The sequence below is a fragment of the Urocampus carinirostris genome, chromosome 11 (genome assembly GCF_059441175.1).
Source record: "Urocampus carinirostris isolate Australia breed hairy pipefish chromosome 11, RoL_Ucar_1.0, whole genome shotgun sequence".
Taxonomy (NCBI): domain Eukaryota; kingdom Metazoa; phylum Chordata; class Actinopteri; order Syngnathiformes; family Syngnathidae; genus Urocampus; species Urocampus carinirostris.
Genome location: NC_142359.1, coordinates 11,162,455 through 11,188,799, shown reverse-complemented (window position 1 = coordinate 11,188,799; position 26,345 = coordinate 11,162,455). Strand labels below are relative to the sequence as shown.

At 41.2% G+C, this 26,345-nt stretch overlaps 2 protein-coding genes across 5 annotated transcripts in view; one reads left to right on the top strand and one right to left on the bottom strand.

Moving 5' to 3' along the window:
* The window catches only part of LOC148356399 (voltage-dependent calcium channel subunit alpha-2/delta-4-like), a 104,437-nt gene that overhangs the window by 44,825 nt on the left and 33,267 nt on the right, over positions 1-26,345 (top strand). The gene's annotated exons all lie outside the window — the stretch shown is intronic.
* On the bottom strand, positions 311-26,151 carry lrtm2a (leucine rich repeat transmembrane protein 2a). The gene is made up of 7 exons (XM_088347205.1): positions 25,892-26,151; positions 18,629-18,770; positions 8,168-8,388; positions 7,784-7,909; positions 7,549-7,637; positions 6,463-6,620; positions 311-3,922 (listed from the first exon to the last, which is right to left on the bottom strand). The coding sequence occupies exons 2-7, from the start codon at positions 18,681-18,683 to the stop codon at positions 3,429-3,431; spliced, it is 1,143 nt and encodes a 380-aa protein (XP_088203331.1). The 5' UTR covers positions 18,684-18,770; positions 25,892-26,151; the 3' UTR covers positions 311-3,428.

Genomic DNA, 26,345 nt, shown 5'->3' with positions numbered 1-26,345 from the left:
AAGGTGAAAAACACTCCCAACGATGAGAAAAGATGTGTCAGGAAGATAAATGGACACAAGATAACCGCAAGAGGATACGAGGACAGAGTTGATGAGGATGGAAAAAGTGTTGGCAGGAACTGAGGCGTAAAGGATATGATAAGGATTAGTCCACACACAGAGGATCTGCATCTGCCACTGATTCCTTTGCTGTTTTGACCCAGTGCGTGTACTTGTATGTGTTTGTTTACTCATCTTTATTTGATTATTTCACCCTCTGCTGGAAGACAGACCAGAAATGGGAAAGTGTTGATCCAGTCAAGCCTGGCAATAGTGTGATATGTTTTTATTTCAGTCACCGCATACCGAGAAATGTCTCTTTATCGCTCTTTGACTAAAACACCTTTAATATCATAAAAAGCAACACTCTACCGTTTCGTCATGAGACACTCAGTTTTTATGTATCAAGTAGCAAACTATACTTTTTTTTTTGCTGTACACAAACATTGGTTATAAGAACATGATTCAGCTAGTTAAGATACTTAGCTACCAACAGCAGGCTCGGAAGCGGCAAGTTTCCACTTTCATAGGCAGGATTTAGCCTTACTTGGATGTAGTTTCACCAACTTTCTCCAATATGACGTTGAAACCAGTGTTCCCTCTAAGCTGCGCGCGTGCGCAAATGCGCACTGCTCGCACATTCTCGGCGCACAAGAAAATCTAGCCAGCGCACAAAAATCAGGGCTCAAAATTACTAATTAAGAAGCGACTCAAGTCAAAGTTACAGTGCATGAAGGTGAAAATACACGGGTTCCCCTGACATTGTGTCCTAAATGCGGTATTTTGAAGTCGAGTCGAAGGAGAACGAAGTTGAGTAAAGTTAGTAGAGTTTGTCGGGGAACCGGTTTCTTCAGCTCGGCTCACTAAAAGGAACCGGCTCTTTCGGGTCCTAAACGGCTCTTCGGGTTGTTTTTGCTTCTTTAATCCCAACATGACCAAATATTATGTAAAATTATGCACAAAATGACTTAAAGGAAGGGGGGAATAGAACAAAAAAGAAAAAAATACCAAAATGAAAAAGTAGTGAAAAGCTGATAAAAAAAGAAACAAAGGGAAGAGAAAAAATAAGGAAAAATTTAGAAAAAAAGAAAAGAAAGAAATGTAGGAAAAAAGTTAATAGAGAACAAAAAGAAAAAAGTAACAGCTCAAAAAAAAATAAACACAATGAGATTTTTTTTTAAAGGAATTTAAAAAAAATAGAAAAAAAACACAGAAAAAAGAAGAAAACGTGATTAAGTACAGTTCTGTATCTTATAACCGACTAAATAAGCCCCAAAAAATGTTAGTATTATGCGACAAAATATATCAGGAAATAAAAAGAAATGGATATCTTGTGAAAGAATTGTAAGAACAAACAAAGTTTGTAGGCCGTACAACCTTTGCAATAGTACATGAGTCAATTTATTCAAAAGGGAAAAATAATTTTGCATTGCCGGAAACTCAGCAAAATGTAACTTGATGTCAAGTTTTGGACATGTTTGATAATTAATTATCTTGCCACACTTGGGATTGCTGTTGCTCACTGTTGTTTCAAGCATTGCTCACCGACTTTGTGTGAACGCTCAGACCCGTGGAAAATTAAAGGGAACATTGGTTGAAACTACTTGAAATGGTTACCAAACTCTGTCTCTGGTGGAAACCTGACTCAGCACGATAAAATGATTGGACACGACTAATGAACAAACGTTACAGTGATACCTCAAAACGTACACCCTGTAGAAACACAACAAAATACAAAAGTGGATTCAAAGAATTGAGAAGGCTGACACATGGGATGGGATACCATCCAGGCTAGGATAATGTAATGGATAAATGCATCATAATACACTGTTACAGGTTTATTTTAGGCCAATTTATACAACAAAGGAAATAATTTAAGGAGATGTGCAATGACTGTTAAAAATATTTGTACTCAGACTCAATGCAAATTAAATTCTCTTTGGAAGTGGCATTTTCCAATCACGCCGATGCAACTTTCATCACATATTAGCCTTAGATGTTAGTAAAAACTTTCCTTTTTCATAGCCACTAAATGGAGAGATACATGTTTGGAAACGGTAGTATGAGGTGTGTGTATATAGCAGCATATTTCAGTTTAATCCCGTGTTAGCTCTAATCTCTCCAGGAAAGATTGTTTTATTAAAAAAAAGGCAAGGAAGGAGAAACCATGGCGGGTAACTTATCAGGGCATTAAAGTGCTGGAAGGTTCTGAAGTTCTTTGATGGAGTTTGTTGTGGGACCTCTGAGAAATATCTATGACATTTCAAGCTTTTTTTGTGTATGTCCTGAGACGGACCAGAGAGAAGCTGAAATCTGGTCCTATTGTTTTGTTCTGATGCGGCCCAGTCTTGACTTGTTAGGATGCCTTCCACAAGTTTAGTTCTGTGCCAGGAGTGTCTTTGAATTGAAAGACGACATAATGAGCTCATAGCGGATTTGTAACAGAGCGTTGGTTCGAAAGCATACTCTAGAGCAGGGGTCAGGAACGCATGGATCACAGGCTAGGCATGACCTTTTTCATGAGTACATCTGACTCAGAAATAAAATAAGGATCATGGTACTGTGTATCTTTCTAATTTTAGTCTATGTGAAGCCAAAGCATCGCAGTACTGTCTTGGTTTGGTCCACGGTATACAGGGCAGAGTTTCAATGTGTTACACTAACAGACCCTGTTTTGACAGTGCCTCTCTATAAAAACCTGTATATGGAGGTTTATGATGAAGACCCCCATAACAATCTGTAAACACCCGATAACGCCAGCCCAGCACCCAGAGCTATTTGATTCGGTTTGCAGATATCTGCACACATAGCGGAATCCCCTAAATGCATCAGTATGCTTTTCGTTTGCAGTATTTTATGACATTTTTACAAGAGAACTCTGCTTGCACCTTGTCTTGAAACCATTATTTACAACAAAAACGGTCAAAATGAGCCTTAAAGATCTCACTGCGGGAGGGAGAAACATTTTAAGTAGTTTGCCCTGGTATTATTATTTCATAAATTTGTATCAAATCATCAAATGGTGAAATAAAATGGACCGTAAGATTTAGCTTTTTTCTGAAAAGCGTGTTTGGCGGTTTTGTTGATTTTCTTCTTAAAATAAATGGTCTGGTATGTTGCATTCATGGCTCTTTGAGTCAAAACGGTTCCCGATCCTTGCTCTAGATTCCCTGAAAATATCCACTAGCCAGTCTTCAGTGAGTCATATGTTGCATATGAGATGAAACCTTCAAGTTCTGACAGCATCATTAGGCAAAACGAACGGATATAAAAATAAAAGGAAACCGGTCCGTGACAGACGGAGAGTCAAAGGTGGTGATCATTGCCTTCTTTTTCAAACCCGTTCTCGACTTTGAGCCCTTTTGCCAATCCCCAAATCCTTGGCTCGTCTAAGCTACCGAGGAGATCTGCTTCTCCTCCCGGTCGTCGGCGTCCCCCTCGCCATCCCCCATGAGGGGTTGCCTCTTCTTTAGCTCTCTCTGGTACTTGGCCATCAGTGAGGCATAGATACATCCGTACGCAGCGGCCGCCACCATCATGATGCAAACAATCCCGCACACCACACCGGCTATCACCACCGTGCCGATGGCTCGCCGCACGCTCACGGGCTTGTATCGGGACCGTACGCATTCGGCGGGGGATTCGGCGGCTCCTCCACCCGTATTTGATGAGGAGTCGTCACCGCTGGTGAACGGAGGCGACCCGCTGGGGTTAAGAGCGCCCCTACTGCAGGGAGGACCTCCTCTGGATCCTTCGCTTCCCCCTCCTCCGTTCTCGTCCTCCAGCTGGAGGCAGTAGTTAAACATTTCCACGGGAATGCCACGGATGTCTCGCCCCCGCAGGTCTTTTGGTAGCGTGCACTCCACTGCATCTACCTTCCCACCTGGAGGGGAGAAGATAAGGGGATGGTGACTCAGGAAACACCTCACACTGTAAAAAAACGTTAATTGAGACTTAGAGGGTAGTACACTGACAGAGGAATGTCTAATGCATCACCAAACACACACTGCCTGCACCCTTAAAACAAACTTGGAAAATACAGATTATGTATATTTTACAAAATGGCATGCATTGAGTGTCTAGTTCCTGTGGATATTCTCGGACTGTGGTCAGCAACCACTAGTTCCTTTGGTACCAGGCCGCACAGAAGGAAAACGAGCTGCCTTATTTTTCGCTCATAGGTAGGGGTTTTCTCCCCCGCAGGAAACAGATAGTATTGATGTCCATGGTTACCAGTAGTAAGATTAGCCTCCCGATTTGACTCAGATTATCGGTCGCCGTTGTCATACACCCATTTTTTTGTAACACCCGAAAATGCAAAAGTTTGGGTCATGTTAAACACGAGGTTTTTTTAAAATTGATCAATCAGCAGCAGAGGCGGGTAGAGTAGCCAAAAATTTTACTCAAGTAAAAGTACTGTTACTTCAGAATATTACTCAAGTAGAAGTTAAAGTAGTCATCCAAATACTAACTTGAGTACTAGTAAAATAGTAGTTATAGAATACAAAAATACCCAATAAAACGTTTTCCTATAGAGTATTTAAATAGTGCTACGGAAAATACACACTGTAATAAAAATAGGGTAATATGCAAATGTGGGGTGGGGTTTAATGTGGGTTTTTACTTTCCCGGGTGGAGTTAAAGAGCCTCATGGCATGAGGAAGAAGATTAAAATAATCAACGTAAATTCAAGTGCTTTAGTAAACAATGAAATAAAAATAGTATAAATCAAATCAATAAATTAAGCACATGTAGACCAAGTAGCACATTTAAAGACCCAATACTTATCTTAACAGGCACTGGATGCAGAACAACAAGCTAGCCCATGAACTCGAACAAATGAGACATTGCATATCGTAGCTGGTGTTTTGCACCCTTTGTAAAGGGAAGATGCTTTTGATGTGAGGCCAGGGGTGCTCCTCCCTTTCTGTGTTTTCATAGTCTGTATGCCAAGCAACATTTTTGATCTGTTTCATCCGTTAACAACTTTCCCCCTGTTAAATTTGAATATGGTCATGTGAGGAGGCTGCTACGTTTGATTGGTTAAACATGGTAGAGCCTGGCAGAGTTCTGCGTCATAATAAATGCGCCTTGGCGGAGACAGACAGACGCGAACTTACATGGAGGGGATTTATTCAGTAACGAAGTATAGACTTCAATGTTGCCAAATGTAGCGGAGTAAAAGCACCATTTTTTTCTTCACAAATTTACACAAGTAAAAGTAAAAGTATAGGGATTTAAAAATACTCCTAGAAGTATGAAATTTCCCAAAACTCACTCAATTAAATGTACGGGGTAAATGTACTACCTTACTAACCACATTTGACCGACATTGGGTTCCAACGGGTGAGAGCACCGAATCCTAACCACTAGACAACTAGGAATGTAGATGAATTCAAATAATTTCTACACTGCAAAAAATTAGTCTATTGTCAGAAAATGTTGCTTTTTTGAGTTTAACTTTCTTCTTTCAAGACATTCCAACTTTTTTGTAAAATAAAACCAATATATGTATAACATGCAAAAATCATGCAGATTAGTTTTCTCATTTTAAGAAATTTTATACCTAGATAAGACAAAAATACTGAAAATGAGCAATGATTTGACGACCGCTAGGTAGAATACATCTGCTTTCTTCAAGGGATGACATTTTGTATTTTATACAAGAAACCAGATAAAATATCCTAAAATAAGAACAGGACTTCAATCTGATCCAAAGAGGCCGTTGACTTGAGGTGGTAATCAGAGCAGACTGTCTGCAAGCATCCCAGCAGGATGCCTTGGAAGAGATCACAGTTTCCCCCACACTTAGTCTTTTTTTTCTCTGTCCATCCAAAATCGAGATACCAATTAATTTAAAAATACACAACATTACAGTAAAATTGCAGTTAAAACGGAAGGGAAAAAGGTCTGATAGGAGAACTCTGAAGCTTATCTTATACCCGTCCCCTCGATTGTCATGCCACTTTTCACATGAGTATAAAATTAATTTAAAAAAAATCACTCATCACGAATTCAACTTAACTCGGTCTCAAGACATATGTATGAGAAAAATCACACGTAGCTTAATATAGAATCAAAATTGGCACTGAATATGACCGCCAAGCTTTCATGCATAATCTGGGGATGCCTCTTTGTCAAATGCAGCAAGATGCTCGCCAGACCAGCGAGGATAATGGAGCGGAGAGGCGATATGCTTCATTAGCGGGGCAGCCAATGCCTTGGGCGTTGAGGTGAATTCAGATTTTCACACATGAGGAGAGAGCCCGGAACAGCTGTGCTTATGTGACATGCCGACAAATGTTCCACGGGAGGCGAGGAGGGCGAATGTGCATTTACACGGGTATGATTTGATTTCATTTCACCGCTGCCAATCACTCGCACCCTGCTTGGAGCCGAGGGCAACATGAATCAGAAGCTCACCTCGGTACAGTAGCCACTCCATCCAATGTTTGAACTCCCGCAGGTTGCAATCACATTCCCAGGGGTTGTGTCCCAATTCCAGTTGCTGGAGGCGGGCGAGGGGCTCAAAGGCAGCCCTTTCTAAGCCGTGGAGACGGTTACCAGCCAGGGACAGCCACCTGTAACGAGACGTTTTGGAATCAATAACGTGACAAAAGGCTATTGTGTAGGTAATATTCAGATTAAGTCAAAATACTGGTGAAATTAGGGTTTTGCTTCAAGCAAACGGACCACTATCCAGTTTTTTTCCCTTTCTATGGGTATGTCTACATGCAAGATTGTAAATGGACTATTGCGGTCATTCCAGTTACTGAAAGCCATATTAACATGCAAAGAAATCCGATTCATGTCTAGGTCAAACCACGTCCGGTTGAAATGGTTGGGTTAATACTTTTATTTTCTGATTACTCGTTCGTGAGTATCCATTTAAATAATTTGCTTACTTAGAAAAAAAGGACTAAGGGATAAGGACTAACCCAACATTCTTAATTAGACAAATCAGAATTAATCCAGGGCAGCACGGCGGCGCAGTGGTTAGCGCATGTGCGGCACAGTTCATGTCATGGGAACCTCCTGCGTGGGTTCAAATCCAGCTCCAGACTTCCTGTGCGGAGTTTGTATGTTCTCCCCGTGCTTGCGTGGGTTTCCTCCGGTCACTCCGGTTTCCTCCCACATTCCAAAAACATGCATGTCAGGTGAATTGGCCGGTCCAAATTGTCCCTAGGTGTGAATGAGCGAGTGAGTTGTCTGTGCCCTGTGATTGTCTGGCAACCAGTTTAGGGTGTCCCCTGCCCACTGCCCGGAGATGGCTGGGATGGGCTCCAGCCCCCCCGCGACCCTAATGAGGATAAGCGGTACGGCTAATGAGATGAGATGAGAATTAATCCAATTTCTGTGTGCATTTACATGGCCCCACATAACCAAAATACAGGCAAGATTCAGATCTTAATTCGACTATTCCCTGCATAGAAAAGCACTCTTTAGCATAAAAACACATGATTCAAATCGTCTCACAGCCAAAATTCTGACGTAATTTAAGCAGTTTACCTGAGTCCTGGTAGCTCATCCAAGAGCCCCAGAGGAACAGATGCCAGGCCATTGAGTGAAAGATCCAAACTCTGGAGACTCCCCAAACCCTGTAAATACAGCACGACCAAACGATCGATTTTGTCTTTGTTGGTGTCCTCAAATCAATCATCTACTTGGAATACCACATATCAACGGCTGATTGATGATAGCTTCATCCGTCCTATTTTTATAAACTAATGGACTCTGCTACTACCTGAAAGAGATCTCTGTCCATTCGAGTCAGAGAATTGTTGCGCAGGCTCAGTTTTGTCAGATTGCTCGTGTCTCGGAATAATCCAGCTGGCAAATTGTTAAGGTAGTTGTTTGAGAGGTCCAGCTCCTGGAACACAGAATTTGACTTCAAAAGAGAGGCCCTAATTATTCTGCAAAAATATTTCACAATCAATATGTGTTTCAATTGAACTGATTCAGTTAAAAAACGTTGGTACTGGTCAAAATTTCTTTTACAAAGAGCATATACACTGTGAAGGGAATTCATATCCTCGCCCTTATGACTAATAGTACTTTGAGAGTCCAAGTTTGTGCTACATTTACACAACCAGCATTGTAATGTGAGAAAACAAAAGATTCTAACAACCTCCAGTGAAGACAGGTTAGTGAATGCTGTCGCTTCCAGCGTGGCTAACTTGTTGTTGGCCAGCAGGAGGGAGCGACTCCCCGCTGGAAGGAGGTGCACAGGAGGCGGGGCGGAGAGGCCTCGGGCTCCGCAGTCCACCAGCAGGCGGTCTGAGGAACAGAAGCAGGGTGGAGGGCAGGGACAAGTCTGCTGGAACAGCGCCACCAGCAGGCATAGGAAGACTGTGGGAGAGTGACAGGAAAGGAAATAAGAGTTGGTGCTTGAAGGAAGAACACTTTCTTTGCTTGGATTCACATACGCGGTTAGAAAAACATGCTGAAATGTTTGTTTTAACTTAAATTTTCTGATTAATAGAGCTGTATGGAATTTGGATCGTTCATACTCGCTGGCTCCATCTACTGGCTTGTATTATCATTGCAGCCTCGGTCAGCTAGTTCATGATGAGCGTGAAAGTACGTGCATTAGACGCACGCGAATAAACTCTTGTTTCTGCATCTTTCTTGGGATTTGGGTTGGTGTTTGGACTGTACTGGAAGGCCTCTTATTATTTTTCACATTTTCATGCTACACTAAGAAATAGAAAGCAAAAAGGAAAACCCATGGGGACGAGCATGACTGCATTCTTCTGCAATACGCTATGGTAGTTTTTATCTTAAATAGTTTACAGTTACCTTGTGGTAATTTATTTCACAAACTGTTTTAAGGAGGATGTTGATTATTTTCGCCTTGCTTTTCATAGTCCTTTATTCACATCCCTCTCAATTCGTTCGTCCCCCATTCTTTCCCATCTCCCATATATTCATTCAAATCCATTCTTCCCCGTGTGATCCTTTCCTCCTTCTCATTCTCATTATTTTGGTCAGGGCTCGTTTCTCTCATGCCTTTGTTCCCTTCCGGAATCTTATCAGCCAATATTTGCTCTGCGCGTGTGTGTCCACTGGGCCCATATGCTGGTGCGTGAGTGTCGAATGCTGACAAAGTGTGACTTCAAGATAGCTACTCCAGACACAGACGTTGCACTTTTAAGACAGCAGCATTCATTAGTTGCATCATAGATAGATAGAGATAGATAGATAGATAGATACTTTATTCATCCCCGTAGGGAAATTCACACTTCCAGCAGTCTACCCCGTTGTTTATTAACAGATTAACATGATGCCCTAGGGGTGCTTGTAGCGGAGTGGATGACGTCACGCCAGTCCAAAAGTTCGACATCCCTGCAGCAGATGGAAAACTTTTCTTTGTGAAAATCCAGGGATACACCACCTCGTGTTAGCAAGTCCGCCTCCTCTCCGATTCACCCCGGCTTTCGTGTCTCTGTTTAGCGGCGTTGAAGCCGGATAGCTCCGGGTAGCTCCGGGTGGCTACACGTTAGCGTCCGGAATGCTAAACGTGAGCCACGTTTCCGCAAAACACAGCAACTGCGCTCCCTGTGCGCTTAGATGTTTTCCACCAGCACTCGATGATCTTATTTGGTCGTGAGTTCGCATTTACCATGATTACGGATGGTACCGAAGACTTATAACGGCGCTAGCCGCTTCGCTAGCTCCGGCTCTTCTTCCACGATAGGCCCCTTCATCACGCCGGCACGAGAATTCTTCAGGGCAAGGAGTTGAAATTCCTTGAATACACGCATTTTTTGTGCGCTAAAACCCATGTCCCATAGGATAGAAGTAGTCCATAGTGTAGTTGTCAAAACGGGAAGAAAAACACCGAAGATAGGAGCAGACAGCCGCTTTGAACTATGCATAGATGCATATTTTTAATGGCACTAGCCATTTGTTCCTACAATATATGGATGAATTGTGGATACTTGACCTACTACAGAGGCACTTTGCTGTAATGAAGATCTTGGAACTTAACTATATTTAATTTCTTCAAGCTGTTTGTTCCTGGTTAAGTTCCATTTTTGGTCTGAACAGATAGGTGGATGGCCATTTCTTTTGTATGATTACTTTGTTTACCGGATATTGGGTTGCCTCAATATCCGGTACCAGAGTCAATACATCACAATTGATAGTAAACATTAAAATGATTTATAGTCCATATTGCAGTGCATGAGACAGCCGAGAGACACCTGCTCTCTTTAATGTGCTTTCTGGCCAACCCGCCCATGAACTGTAACTGTGGTTCAAATCTCTTCAAAACTGACTCACTCGGCTTCATAAATGGAGGACGGGAGAGATATGAAAGGTTTTGATGAAATCCTTCAGTGGGAATCTTAGAAGGATTCCTGCGGTGCAGTGGATTTAAATTTGCCTTTGCTGTTTTGATTTAAGCTGACAGTTGAGCTCAAAGGTATAGGTGGGACGTTATGCAACAGAGAGGCGGCAAAGCAGAGATGGGGATGTTTCTGTTTGGGATAGAACCTTTTCTCACAATGTAACTTGGAATCGTGCCTTTCTGAGGGTAGTTCTTCCCCCCGCACCATCCAAACAGCTAACCAATCGTTCTTCCCTCCCTTGCCTCTTCTACTCATATTATTCCTTCCCACTCCCCCTCTCTAACTTTATACATTTATGAGAGGTTTGAGTCGTTTGCATGGAGGAGGAAAAGAAGGAGGTGGTAATGTTTTTTTGTGTGATTTGTTTTTAGCTACTGAAAATCCTCAAATATGCTTGAAAAGGGCTTTTCCTTTAAACTACTGTATGGTCGCTCCCTTGTTCCATGCCATGGCAGATGCTTAGTATGAACTTCAGTAAACTTAAATTATGTAATAGGGCATAAACATAATGAACAAGTTCATTTTCCAGTGGCAACTCTAGCATCTATTTATGTGTGCCTCATGCCAAAGCAGACTCTGAAGACAGTCTCAGTGATGTTGGGCGGTCTGTCATGCGTATCATGACAGACATTGCCACTTTGAAATCTTAAAAATTAAGGTTCCAATGTGGCTCAGTCCGGTCTTATCATCATGAATGAATTAAAGTCTTCTTACTGGAAACATGCCAAAGACTTCCTACCTTCAGCCTTTTAAAGGTATTCCCAAACATAATTTTTGTTTTAGTAGGCAAATAACATGTAGTGTTCCTCCCCACAATAATTCAAATAAGTTGGGTAATATTCCAAACGCCAGGGGACTCGTGAAAAACACAACACTTTCAAAATGGCAAATCCCACTAACACAATATGTGAGGCCAGCTCTGAAAAAGACAGTGAATGTTGTGAACAGCAATTTCATACCCTTCATTTCTGCTTGGAGGCATGCGATTGTGGCTTTTTATTCATTTTTTTCCGGCAGCTCCCCGTCGGTGTCGGGACTACCGAAGGCTTCCCTGATTTTTTACTCCCACTTGGCGCTTGTTGGCTGCCCACCGTATGTCATGTGGCAGGCTAACCTGACGTTTGCACACGTTATTCCTGGCTGATTTTGCATTTGTCGCCGTACCCGTTGCCGCTTTTCATTGTTTGTTCCCGAGAAGCCTGACTGCTCACTGCATGTATTGGTCGTACAGCGCTTTTCCCCCAAGGCACCTTTCAACAATCGGTCACAGTTAGCCCCCTGTCGGTGGCTCTCTGTGTGTTTTTTGCCAGATTTCCCCTTTTGGCTGCTTGCCTTTTTTGTACCACTATTGCATCAACCTGCGACAACGCCAAGGCATTCTCCACAAAAACTACCAAAACTTCACCTAAAACACTCATAACCCCTTTGACAAATTTTTTCGTCCCTCTCATGACGTCACAGCACTATCTCGGAAAATTATTGGAATATACCAATGAAGATAAATAGGAATGGTGATAGGAATAAGTGGAGAGGTGTTGTAAAAGGATAGTGGGATGTTTAGACGTGTTCTAAGGCATGGGTAGGATGCGGCAGGGGTAAACCAGTGAAAGCTGTCGGGCCCTGCTGTTGAACAAAAGAGTGTGTTGTGTCACTCTGACCTGAGTGACTCGGCCACTTTCTTGTGTCCCGTTTCATCTGGAGGGACGAAAGCAAGACCAACTTGGGTGCCGAGGTACTTAACTTGTTTGGGTGTCTGGGCATTTGGGTTGGCCATGGTCAATTTTTTATGCTTTTTGCTACTTTTTTCTTTTTTCTTTTCTTTGTTTTTGTATACGTGTTTGTTTTGCTGTTGGTCACCCCTCTTGAGGGGTATGACCAAGGTAGATAGATACATAGATACATAGATACATAGATAGATAGATGGATAGATGGATAGATGGATAGATGGATAGATGGATAGATGGATAGATGGATAGATGGATAGATAGATAGATAGATAGATAGATAGATAGATAGATAGATAGATAGATAGATAGATAGATGGGGCGGCAGTGGCTCAGGAGGTAGAGAGCTCATCTTGGGATTAAGAGATCGCAGGTTCGATTCCTGGCTCCTCCGTGTTACATGTCGAAGTGTCTTTGGGTAAGACACTGAACCCCTAATACCCCCAATAAGCAGGTTAGCGCCTTACATTGCTGCACGGCCGCTATTGGGAAATGTGAAGCACACCGTAAAGCGCTTTGGGAAGTCTTGACTTGAAAAGCGCTATATAAATGCAGATCATTTTCATTTCAGAGATAGATAGATGGATAGATAGATAGATTTTTTTCACATTTAACACGTTTAATAATTTGGGATAACCTTTAAGTGTGCCACAAACACAGGAATGTTTGTCTGCAACGTCTTGACAACGCAGCTGTCTGACATTTAATATACCACAGGGGGTCCTGTCTGACACCGGACCCACCATGATGTAACCCGGTTGCACGTTACCCAGAAAGCAGAACAGTTTCCAAAGGCGAGCAACACTACTATCCGATTACGAGCTCAACCAGCTGTCCTCACTCTTATCTGAACTTGGTAATTTGTCTAGCAGGCGTTCTGTTGTCATAAAATACTGAGCGACTTGACAAATGTGGTTTTAATTGGAGTCAGCAAGCCAGCAACATACTGCATGACTGCTTACGGCAGTTACAGTAAGAAGTTATTTGAGTCGTTGTTGCGAGTATTTTTGCTTGAATCCATCTCTGTATTTATTCATTAGATGTGGTTTTGGACATGTGAGTCAACCATTTTGATACATATTTAGGGTTTCCCCTGGCTTAAATCAAACCACACTAACGGTATCATCCTAACTAGGGATCAGTAAGTTGGTGTGGATACTGTCCCAATACTCATAACGAATGTCCCTTTATTGCAGCCGTTTTTTAATCAGAAACTAGGAATTAAAAATGATAGGAATAGGAAGTTGCCATCCATTTCATGAAACGTAAGAGAAAAAAATATTTGGTGATTTATAGTACTTTAAAATCTGTTAGTTTTTGGTTGAGAATGAATACACTAATGGTAAAATATTGTAGCTGTTTTAGTCACTACTTAATAAAAACAACAATCAACAATAAAATATTGCCAGTCATAATGTTGTCACAGGATATCTAACAATTTTGATTTACTAAATAAAGTACCTAAATTACTCTTTAAAAGACATAACGCAATAAAGTTGTTCAAATCTGCTGTAGAGAATTGTTTGAAGGTATTGTTTTAAGAAATATACGTTACATATTCCAAAAGAATATGATCATTAGAATTAGAATTGGCTTTATTGTCATTGATAGCAACATGGTGAACATTGTTTACAATGTGATAAGACATGACACTCCAGGATAAATACGTAATAAAGATTTGAAAGGTATACTTTAAGTGCATCAGAACAATATTGCAGTAAAAAATAGTGCAATGAAGTTTAGCAACAACATTATTCCAAAATAAGTTAAAGCTCTATGAGTACCTATTTTTCTATGCATAGGCAATATATATATCCAGTATATTTACAGTCGTATCCACTTGTTAAGGGTGATGAAGGCCCTGGCGCAGAAACTGTCTCTATCACCAGGATGTCATAGATTAATAAAAAAAATCTCAACTCTCCTCATAAATGACAGTGTGAGTGATACGGCATGGGCATCTTGAATCCGTACTCTGCGCCTTGGATTTCTACAGTGTCATCTGTGTAGCAATGGAAACTGATATCATACTTGCGAATAATATCACCCAATGGAAGCATGTAAATGCTGAAAAGAAGGGGGCCAAGTACTGAACCCTGCGGAACACCACATGTAACACTAAAGGGCTCAGATGTCATTTCACCATATTTAACACAGTGCGTCCAATCTGAGAGGTAGGATCTGAACCGTAAGAGGGCGGTTCCTGAGAGACCAATCAATAAACATGACTTGACTTGACTACAGTGTCAATAATGGAGGAGTGAAAATACAACAGACAAATCCTGTTAATTTCCTCGCATGGTATGAGGCTAGGGCTGCAGTCATTTAAGTGGAGGTGAGAAGCGAGAGACTCACATTTTTTCTTTTCAAATTCAGTTGCAGATATAGGTCTGTCATGTTGTAAAGCACTGGTATGTTGTATTGTATATTGCAATTTTTATTTGATTAAAATCATTGACGATTTGACCCACATGTTGTGTAAGGAATTGGCAACAATCTGGACCCGGGATCTAAATCAGTCCTGACCACCAAAAAGAAAGGAGTATTGCTCAATGTAGTCAATACAAGATCCTAACACACATGATATGCATTTAGGGTACTACCCCTGTTGTGTGTGGTCTTGTTTGCCCTTCTAGGAAAAACTAAGGGTCTTGTGAAGAAATTGTGGGTCTTTCGATGTGTTGGCAGTCGGTGTTTGGAAAAGGTTAGGGAAAATGAATTTGCAGGGTAGTACCCTACAGGATCCATAATTATATATTCCCATTGTAATTCGACTTTGTGGCCCCTGAGACACATCATTTATTACATTTTATGACCATGAAACAGGTCAATGAAGACCCTAACACCAAATAAGGGTTGAATTAGTTAGAGCCGGCAAAAAACAACAGTGTTTGAGTTGTTCGGTCGTATTATTTTTTTACTTTTCCGTTTGTTCTTTCTTCAATTTCTAAAAAAAGCAGTGTGGCATTATTGTGGGGAAACACTGGAATTCCATTTGAAACCAGCAATAAAAACAGACGGAGCTTTGCGCCTGGTTGAGCAATCAATCCCTTTTGCTTAAGGCGGCTTCCTCACAAGTTTTAAAATGGAAAACCCTGCAATTTAAATTATAAATTGCATCAGGTACAGTTCATTCAGTCCTTGTGGAAACCTACGTTCCAGTGATTATAAAAACAGGCCAGGATATACTGAACTCATCCATTTAGGTAAGCCTAGAGAATGGAAGTCGAGGACAAAGACTTAGCTCTGGAAAAAGGTCAGAAAGCACAGCACTCTTGGCTCTTTGCCTCTTTCCTCTCAAAGCACTGTGTCTGTATAATTTGTCAATGGCTGACACGTCTGATTCGCTACGAACCGAGACATCTTTTATTCAGCATATGGACACCAGCCATCTAGTCTGTTGAGTGTTTTTATGCCCTACCGGTGGTGTAGCTTGAATGCTATAAAGACAAAGTGGCACACGCATGCATACAGATAGTTTTAGGTCCCCGACTGCAGCGTGACATTATTTAAAACCTTAAAAGGAAAACGTCATGTTGCGGGAGCAACACAGGTCCCGTCAACTTTTAAGACAAACGAGAAAGACGTCGGGGAACAAGAACAAGCTCTTGTCAAAGAAGATTCCCCGTTTAACCTGCATCATCTCGAGTCAGACCTACGGAATAATTGCTTGCTCACCTATTTGCATTCCAAGGCCACAAACAACATTAGCTTGAAAAAAGTATAGGTATCATTGCTTACACTGGAAGGAGAGGGAACTAGATTAGCACTGCTTAGAAAGTCTTGCTTTTTATTACCATAAATTTTGGACTATAAGCCACTACTTTTTTTGCTTCATTTTAAACACCGCAGCTTTAGATGCGCTGCGACTTATTCTTTTTCTCCATGGCGGGAAGGAGAAAAACAGTGAGCTGCTTTTTTCCGCAAAAGTCTGTGGTGACGTTGGGAAACATCAATGAGACTCTGTTGAAGAAGTTGATGTTTTGCCAAGATTATCCGTATAATACACAACAGGATCAAATCAGGAGGTTTAACAGTATTTTATTGAATGTTAACAACATGCTTAGGATATTTCCACTTTTTCACACAATAATCAAGTCCTCAATGTATACATCGGAATTGAACAGCAGTGGAAGTTATTTAGCAAAAATGCTACACTTCTCCCTTTGTATCATTGGCGTCAATGTCCGTTTCCTTTAATCCCCGAGGAACAAAACGAGCAAATGCAATTTAGTCTGGTAACGCTGCAAACAACAATGACGACACAAAAATGACTTCCTTGTCTGTGTTATAATCTGGCACTATTCTCTCCAGTATGGTTGCCCTGGCGCTGTTGTCTGAAAAAATCAGACTCATATTTTACGTGACGCAGCCGTCATTCGCGTTTCCTTTCAGTGCAGTCGTAAATATGTGTTTGGTTTTGTAAACACCATCTTGAATGATCACATCCAAAAAGATGTGACGTAAACAAGTAAAAAAGTTGCAGGTGTTAGGTGAACAGGGGCACGGTGCCGTTGGCATTCTGTGCCAGTTGTAAGGAAGACTTAAAAAGTAAGAAACTGAAATAAATTAGTTCATTTTTATGGCTTAATTTTATGGCTTAACTCGAGCTTAATTTTTAAATTTGAGCATATGGCTTATAATCAGGTGCAGACTACGGTAGTCTGGAATTTACGGTAATTATTTCCCTACTTGTTGAATTCTAAATTGTTGTACAGCATGACTATTTACTCTTTTATTTGGTTTATGCCTTATTTAGTAATCACAAACAGATTTATTATGGCATTGTGGACATTGCGACAACAATTACACTTTTGCTGGTTGGCGAGTGATCTGTTCATTCCTTCGGCTTGCTTATGATGCTAGTTAGCCTTTTTTCTAAATGCTATCTTGAAACCTCAATTGCTATAATCACTTGCTTCTGTTGCTGGAATTGAATGATATTCTTTCCAATCACAACTTGGATGACTGCTCCTAATGTCCTATTTTATTAAAACGTGGACAAAATTCTGACATTTGGAATCAGAAAATGAAATAAAAAAATAAACGCCATCTTGATGACAGGAACCATCAACACCGGAGTTTTTGCACATATTGGCACGCTAATATTGAAACCAGGGCAGCACGGCGGCACAGCGGTAAGCGCTTGTGCAGCACAGTTCTGAGGTCATGAGATCGAACCTTCCTGTGTGGAGTTTGCATGTTGTCCCTGTGCTTGCGTGGGTTTCCTTTGGGCACTCCGGTTTCCTCCCATATTCCAAAAACATGCGTGTGAGGTTAATTGGCCGGTCCAAATTGTTCCGAGGTGTGAATAAGCGAGGGTATTGTATGTCTCTGTGTGCCCTGCGACTGGCTGGCAACCAGTTCAGGGTGTCCCCTGCCCACTGCCCTAAGATAGCTGGGATGGGCTCCAGCACCCCCGTGACCCAAGTGAGGATAAGCAGTGTAGATAATGGATGTATGGATGAATATTGAAACCCTTTGGTTACATGATACACTTGGAGACTTCTCATTTGGTGACTGTGCATCTAAGCAGGATTGTTGAAAGGAAACAAACAGGACAAAATTAAATCAACGCACGCGGATATGGGATATTGAATTATAACAGCATGAGTTTTTGAAAGCATTTGGTTTGCATTCATTTTAAAAAAACATAACTTTTGATAGAAATGACCCAGAAACTCGTTACTTTTTTTTTGACCTACTCAGAAATGTATGGTCGGCCGCATGAAATCATCTATCGGGCCTGTCCCGGCCCACGGGCCGCATACTTGACACACCTGGACTTAATGATCTTTGGAACAGGTGGGCAAACTTGCACTATCAATGTATGAATTTTGTCGTATTAGACTTTAAAATAGGGCAGCACGGCGGCGCAGTGGTCAGCGCGTGTGCGGCAGAGTTCTAACGTCTTGGGAACCTCCTGTGTGGGTTCAAATCCAGCTACCGGACTTCCTGTGCGGAGTTTGTATGTTCTCCCCGTGCTTGCGTGGGTTTTCTCCGGGCACTCCGGTTTCCTCCCACATTCCAAAGACATGCATTTCAGGTGGATTGGCTGGTCCAAATTGTCCCTAGGTGTGAATGAGCGAGCGAGTTGTCTGTCCCTGTGTGCCCTGCGATTGGCTGGCAACAAGTTCAGGGTGTCCCCTGCCCACTGCCCGACAATTGCTGGGATGGGCTCCAGCACCCCTGTGACCCTACTGAGGATAAGCGGTGCAGCTGATGAGATGAGATGAGACTTTAAAATAGAATCAAACGTGATTTTTCAGGAAACAACCTTTCAGCTATTTTCTCCTTGCTGTTTAGCACCCAGAGCCTCAAACACACTGTGTGCTAGGTGGCATTTCATGAAAGGATTTTGCTCATGGTCACAGTATATTCAATGCCCTTGTCCCTTTGTGTGCATGCTAAGATTCACAGCTGTCAAAACATACTGTTCCACGCGTTTTGTAGGGAGGATAATAAATAGGATCAATCCTGGCGAGAATTGAGCTTTGAGTTCCTTCCACTCACCGGGTCTGGAGGGGGGGAGCCTGATGCCCCCTAGGGAGTGGCTGCTGGGGGGCATGATGCAGAACTTCCTTGGTGGCAGAAAGCGTCACGCTGCCATGCCTGCAGCCTCCATCAGGGGGGCGACTGCAGAAAGCTCTTACACCTGATGAAAGACAAAAACATAAGTGACAGATAGAGTCATATGAGAAACGTGATTGTATTTCTTTTTTATTGTTATTATGGTTTATATAGAGGGTGCCAGCTCTTCTTTGATGGTTTACAGTAGGAGTGGGCAATACTGGGAATTGATATTGATTGGATTCCAGGTCAATACATGGTAGTATTGATCGATACAATACTTTTTGCTTCAAAATGTCATGATCATTCAATTATCGAACCCTTTCACCTTTAGTTAGTTTATAATTACAACAAACACAGCACAAAGATTTTAGGAACCAAAAAGGTTTCATTATTTTACCATAACTACTTGCAGGGCGAGGGTTTTTTTCACGATTTTATTCAAATGTGTGGTGTTGCCACAGAATAGAGCCCTTTACCACACATCTACATTTAGCTTCTGGTCTGGGTGGGCACATAGATTTGGCCCTCTATTCTGCCTGCCATGCAAGATGAAGCAGCAGGCCAGGTAGGCAGAGTTGCTAAAAGTGGGCCTTTCAGTCACACACCTAGACATAAACTCAGAGAGTTGCTGAGGGAACTGGGTGAGAGAGAGAGAGAAGGGTCTGTGCACACCTAAGCATTTTTCTGTTCTTAGCGATATTTTTCCAGTTGGTTACAATAGTATTAGTTATAGTTTAGTCCAGCACTGTCTTCACTGAAGGTAAATATGTAGGTATCCTCGTTTGCAGTATTTTGTGACATTTTTACAAAATAAATTTGCTTGCACCTTGTTTGAAACCATTTTTTAGGACAAAAATCGCATTATTATTATTTCATAGATTTTATGAAACCATCAAATGTTAAACAGTGAAATAGACTGCGCAGAAGAATTGGCTTTTTTCTGGAGAGCAGGTTTTTCGGTTTTGTTGAATTTTGTCTTGAAAGAAATGATGTGGCTCAAAATATTTTTGCTTTTATTGCTTTTTGGGTCATAAAGGTTCCTGACCCCTGGTCTAGACTGCAACGGATATACTTTTGAGAACAAGCGGTAACAAGGTAACAGGATTATCATGTATGCATATGTATATGTACAGTGGCTTGCGAAACTTTTTGGCCCCCTTGAACTTTGTGACCTTTTGCCACATTTCAGACTTCAAACATAAAGATATAAAACTGTAATTTCTTGTGAAGAATCGAACAATAAGTGGGACACAATCATGAAGTGGAACACACCTTATTGGATAGTTTAAACTTTTTTAACTTTTTTATCCCTCCACTTTAGTCGCCTCTTATGACAGGAAAACTGACATTGACGCCAATGATACAGGTGGGAGAATTCTCTTACCTCTCACATGGAGAGGGCCCCTCACCACAGGGAAATAGAAATTATAGAATAATAGAAAGGAGTGGAGAGGTGTTGTGAAAGGATAGTGGGATTGTCGACACGTTCTTAAAGATGGGCTGGGCACCCGCATGATGCGGCAGGGGTCAACCAGTGAAAGCTGTCGGGCCCTGCTGTTGAACAAAAGAGTGTGTTGTGTCACCCTGACCCGAGTGACATGGCCGCTTTCTGGTGTCCCATTTCATCTGGAGGGACGAAAGCATGACCAACTTGGGTGCCGAGGTGCCTAACTTGTTTGGGTGTTTGGGCAATTGGGTTGGCTATGGTCCAAAAATTTTTGTGTGTTTCTTTTGCTATTTATTTCCCTTTTATTTTCTTTGTATGTGTTTGTCTTGCTGTCGGTCACCCCTCTTGAGGGATATGACCAAGGTAGATAGATAGAAATGAATCTCTACTCTTGAATTGGTTTCATTCAATGAAGTTATATTTAAACACAACTCTAACTCACTGGAGTTTAATTCCCACGTCAATATGTGCCATGCGAAAAATCACCCGACCAATCCAAGGTGGAGAAATACGCACAGACCGAGATAAGCAGTCTGGTAAAAAAAATCTGCACGAATCAAAATATAAGCGATGCGAACAGAACGATGCGAACAGAACTGCATTAATGGCATTTATCAAAACGGTATTGAGTTATATATAAGTAATGAAAAATAACCTGCGGCAACTTGAGTAGTACTTGCAAACATATCAGTCTTGCAATTCTGAAACGTTAGTGTAATGCGACGAGACGTCCCCTTTTTGCCAGAGTGTCATCCAAAACCAATTAGCCCTGTGTGAAATAACAGCACTCATCAGATTACGCTCTGGTGTAATAATAAGACTTGTTTTTCCCCCTCTCCCACTCTTTCTTTCTTCTCACAACCCGATGTATGCGTGAGGATGCGTGCTCGATGATTAGAGGAATATTAGGTAAGTTAAGAAGGCCTGCCAAACGATCAGATACAGGAGAGGAATATCGAGGAGAAGTAGGCAGATGTGATGTGGATGCAAATTATTTCAGTGATGCATCAAAAGATTGAACAAAGTGTGAAAACATACACTCTTAAAACATTAGGTCGGTATTAAATATCAAATAGAGAATGAATGTTTCATACCTGTCAAGCTCCATGCCCTTACAGACTGCCGAATTTTCCCTTACAAAATACAAAATAATCTTACACCATATTTTTTTTCAAACGTGTTTATTTATGTAGTTTAACATGTTATATTGTACATGTGTTTCGTTATATCATTAATATTGTTAAATAACATTTTGTTGTGAGATACTGAGTTGCTCGACATGAATGAGGTTTTTTATAAAAAAAGTTCAAAAATGAAGTAGCTTGGACGTTCACTGTAGAAGGAAAAAATACATGCAAATATAATTAAGTAGAATAATACATTTTCTTATTCAAATTATTAATTCATTTTCTGCATTAAATTATTGTTGGTAATATACTGATTAAAGGGATAACCACAAACCTGTCTTTTTTCATTTTATCCTTTATATTTCCTTTTTTTCTTAACTTCTTTATTTATTTATTTATTTTATTTTTTTATATTATATACCACAGCCATATCCCCCTAGTGGGAGGTGGCTAGAGTCATAATAATTCGTAATATAATGCATCAAAGCAAGTGAGCCGTATGAGAGCCGGCTGTCTTTAATGAGTTGAGCCGAAAAAGCCGGTTCTAGAGAAAATGAGACGGACTTCCTTTCACTACACAAACTACCACATGAAATCCGAGGCGGCAGACACATGCGCACAGTAGCATCAAACCGCTCGCTTCGTTTGTAATGAAAAAAACCGATACAGAGATAGAGGCTACTGCGGCGAACTGGTTTGACTTGATTGATTTGCCATTTCGTGATAGTCGGTGTATACCGGATGGTACCCATCATTGACAAATTTGCGTTTTTCCGTACGGATTTTCTTGTACGTCTTACACGTCTTAAAATGCATAATAAACGTACTTTGTACGGCAAAAACGCACAGGTTGACAGGTATGATGTTTGATACCAGTCCGAGATATCCCACATGTCAGCGAGCCCTAATGTAAAAAGCACACGTCCCATTAATGTCAAAAGCAGTTTGGCATCGCATTAAGCCAGCGACATGGCGACTATTCTCAGAAAGCTTTTTTTACCAATCAGACTTGCACCCCATGTCGCGCCAGCACACGTCGATACCTGCCAGTCAAAGCGCTCGTGGCGGGGAATCAAATGACTCCACATAGACCACCCCGGGCTTCTCTCATAACCTCTTCTCATACCCCGATAGGACTCTGCACATGCTGTTCAGGCTGTTTCCTGTCTGCACTTGGATTAATAGCTTTGTGTGCGGTTTATTAGTTAAGAAGCTGCAAACGAAATACATGAGGGCAGGGCAGTGCATAGTGCGTGTGCGGCACGGTTCTCAGGTCATGGGTCCAAATCCAGTTACCAGCTTTCCTGTGCAGAGTTTGCATGTTCTCCCTGTGTCCTCCTGGCACTCTGGTTTCCTCCCACATTCCCAAAAATTGTCCGGTTCAAATTGTCCCTAGTTGTGAATGAGCGAGTGAATTGTCTGTCTCTGTGTGCCCTGTGACTGGCTAGCAACCAGTTCAGGGTGTCCCCTGTTTCCTGCGGGAATGTAGCTGGGATGGGCTCCAGCACCCCCGCAACCCTACTGTGCAGATAATGGATGGATGGCTCTTTGCCCTTATCATCATAATTGATTGCCTTTCCAAATGATATCATCTTTTCACAACTGGCTTACATGCCGTGACTAATACTTTTTAATTGCTGGTCAAGTTTCCGCCCTATTTGTCGGGAAATTGTGGTCCACCTGCTCACCCGGGTATCGGCAGATGTGCCTTTGACTTGCAGCCACAATTAAAAGGCATTTTCAAACAATATTTTGCAGTTGAACCAGACCCTGTGACTCTAGGTCAATGGTTCTGGACTTCAGGACCCAACATGCCACCCTAATTACAGGCCATGACCCAAAATACAGAAAAAAAATCCACTTTTAAATGAGCTAACAAAAGGATTGTTCTGTTTAAAGCAGAGATAGTAGAATATCTTAACCTTTTTTCAATATTTTATAAAGGACATTGCGGTGCTATAAGAATGTCAGCACTTTTTCCTACAGAAAGTCAATGTTTTTAATCTTTTGACGTGAGAAACCAACTTTCCAAACCGTTTTTAAGGGGCAGGAGCATTAGCACCATCTACTGTCCATCTGTGCACACCAGTTGTATCTTAACAACACGGTCTTAAAGGACTTCAGGACTTATTTCAATATAAATCCACAACTTTACTTCCACCTATGTTTATATATAATTAACACATACTGTAAAAGCGTATGGTTTGCATTCTAATGATGAGCCAAGCATGAGTAAATCCTTTATTTTGTTTTCCCCCCTTTGAATTCACAAACGCTCACATACACAAACGCTTAAATACATGCCGATGAGCATGACATACGCGCGTTGACAAGCGTGCCAAACCGAAATATGCACAAGTGTCAAAACACACACCGAAACGGACACATACGATTGCATACCGATAGGTTCATGTGACAAATACTGAAGGTCAAACAGCACCCGACAATGATAGGTAGCAGTAAAAAGTATGGAATTGGATACTGGAATTTGCAAAGTCCTGAGGCGTTAGAACAACTTTTTGGCTGGGGATTTTTTAGTCTCCAATTTCACAATTTGCCAGTTATTGTACTTGATGGTGACAATTTGACAATTTACCTTTAAGTAGGTGTTGATCAAGTCAAAGTCTATGTGATTTGTGAGCACAAGCTACTCACGGGACTGGCACGAGCTGCAAGTGTTTATACCAGGGAGTCTATTAAAAAGTCATGACATTTAGCTTTAGCCTTATTAGATTTTTAGGCCGCACTCATGATGTTCGAAAATACCAAACATAAGCGAGTATGATGAGATTATTTGTGAATTTTCAACACATTTATTCTTTTTATTTAATTCTTAACCCATCCCAAGTGTGTCAACACTCGCTACATACACTACCGTTCAAAAGTTTGAGGTGGCCTAGAAATGTTGTTATTATTGAAGTCAAATCAAGTTTATTTGAATAGCCCTTAATCACAAAGTCTCAAAGGGGTGCACGGACCACCATTTACAACATCCCCTGATCTGATACCTACATGAGGGCAAGATTACATACTAATCAGAAATACACCCAATATCAGTGTCTGAGACCCATGACAAAAAAGTTACCATACACCAGGGCAGACAACTCTGAAAAGTTGCCTGCCCCATTTTTCACAACTTGAAATGCAAAAAGAGGACTAATTGCAAAAAACCCGTTGTTGCAAAGTATTAAGGATTGATAATCAGAACATATAACAGAACAACACTTTAAAATTAAGTTTATTATAATTCTACTTACAACATTCATTGCATGTATAAGACATCGCTGTTTTCCATCCTGTATTTACTCATCTTCATTCATGCAATGTTTGCGTTGCGTCGTCTGCTACAAGACGCATGAGCTCCTCTTTCCACGTTGCTCTTAATGTACGTTTACGTTTTGTAGCGTCATACATTTTGTTAGCTTCTTTTGAATATTTCTTCTGGGGCTGAGGTTTTGGCTTGATTCCTAAACACTGATCCATTTTTCCTGTGTTCTCTGTGCATCTACTTTGACAAACGATATGCAAATGCACGACCTTATGTTGCTCGGGAAAGTCCGGAAGCAGGCTTCTGATTGGCTGCCGAGTATGCAAATTGCCTAACAAACCTAAATTACGAAATTTCCAAACCGAACGAACGAAGATTTCGAAATCGGAATAAGGCAAATGTTTGATTTGAAAAAAATATATATATAAAAACGAAATATATTTTTTTTTCTAGAAAAAGTTGTCGGCCACCTGGGCAGAAATCGTTGTGTAAGTTGTATGCCCGACGTAAAATATATGGTTTGCATGCAAACATCTGTTTTTTTGAATGCAATAACCACATAGGTATGTGGATGTCCATTTTAAGCAACTGGCACATAATGTGTTTTCCTAATTGATTTGGAACGTGAATGGATGATTAGAAAACCCTTGTACAATGACGTTAGCACATCTGATAACTGTTTCGCTGGTTAGAGAAGCTATAAAATGGCCCTTCCTTCGAATTAGTTGAGTATCTGGAGCATCATATTTGTGGGTGTAATTAAAATTTTTAAACAATCAGAAAAAGAGAACTTTCTTATGAAACCCAACAGTCTATTGGTGTTCAAAGAAATGAAGGCTACTCCAAGCGAGACTTAGGCAAGAACTAAAGGTCTCCTGCAACGGTGTGTACTACTCCCCTCAGAGTACAGTGAAAACAGGCTCCAGCCAGAGTAGAAGAAGAAGTTGAAGGCACAACCAAGCTAGAGGACACGTACATTAGAGTCTGTAGTTTGAGAAATACGGTGTTTAAATAGCCACTTTTTTAAATAAACACTTGCAAAATAACACCAGCGTCAACATCTACTGTGAAGAGGCAACTCCAAGAGGCTGGCTTTCAAGGTAGAGTCGCAAAGAACAAGCCACATCTGAGACTGGCCACAAAACACAGAGATTAATATTGGGGTTAATGAAAGTCTGACTTTTTAATAAATGAAAGTGTGACTTTTCTATGAAAAACACAAAATTGTCTGGGTGACACAAACTTTTGAATAGTCTATTCCAAGAAAATGGAAAACATCTTGTAAAGAGCATTTGAATTTTTCAACCGTCTCAAGACACCCGTTTAATCTTTTAAAACATTATAAATATGCAAAGACTCACCTTATAACAAACACCAGTTTCACCAGTCTTTTCACAAACCGGACCTTCGATATATTCGTTCTAAGAAGCTATAAGAAAAACATCCATCTTGCTGAGGACCACAACAAGAATAATCCTTCTTGATGTATAGAGCGTGAGACAATCCCCTTGATGCTTGGAGGGAGGGGAGAAGAGGGGTAAGAAGAGTAAGCTTATATAGTGGATGAAGGCGAGGATGGAGATGCTTAATCCTCGTCTTCCCATCCAGTCTTTGTTTGAATGACTCGTTCTCCTTGCTGGCTCGTGAGCGTCTGAGATGGAGAGAGAGACAGGATGCAAAGGTGCTAACGTCACGCGCGCTCTCCCGTGTGTGGCTGTGTTTGTGATTCCTTTACTCAGCGCACACCCCTTCTTGTGTATTTGTGTGCACATCCGTGCAGCACTCCAGGGCTGTTTTTGCAGTGTGCACCACCTC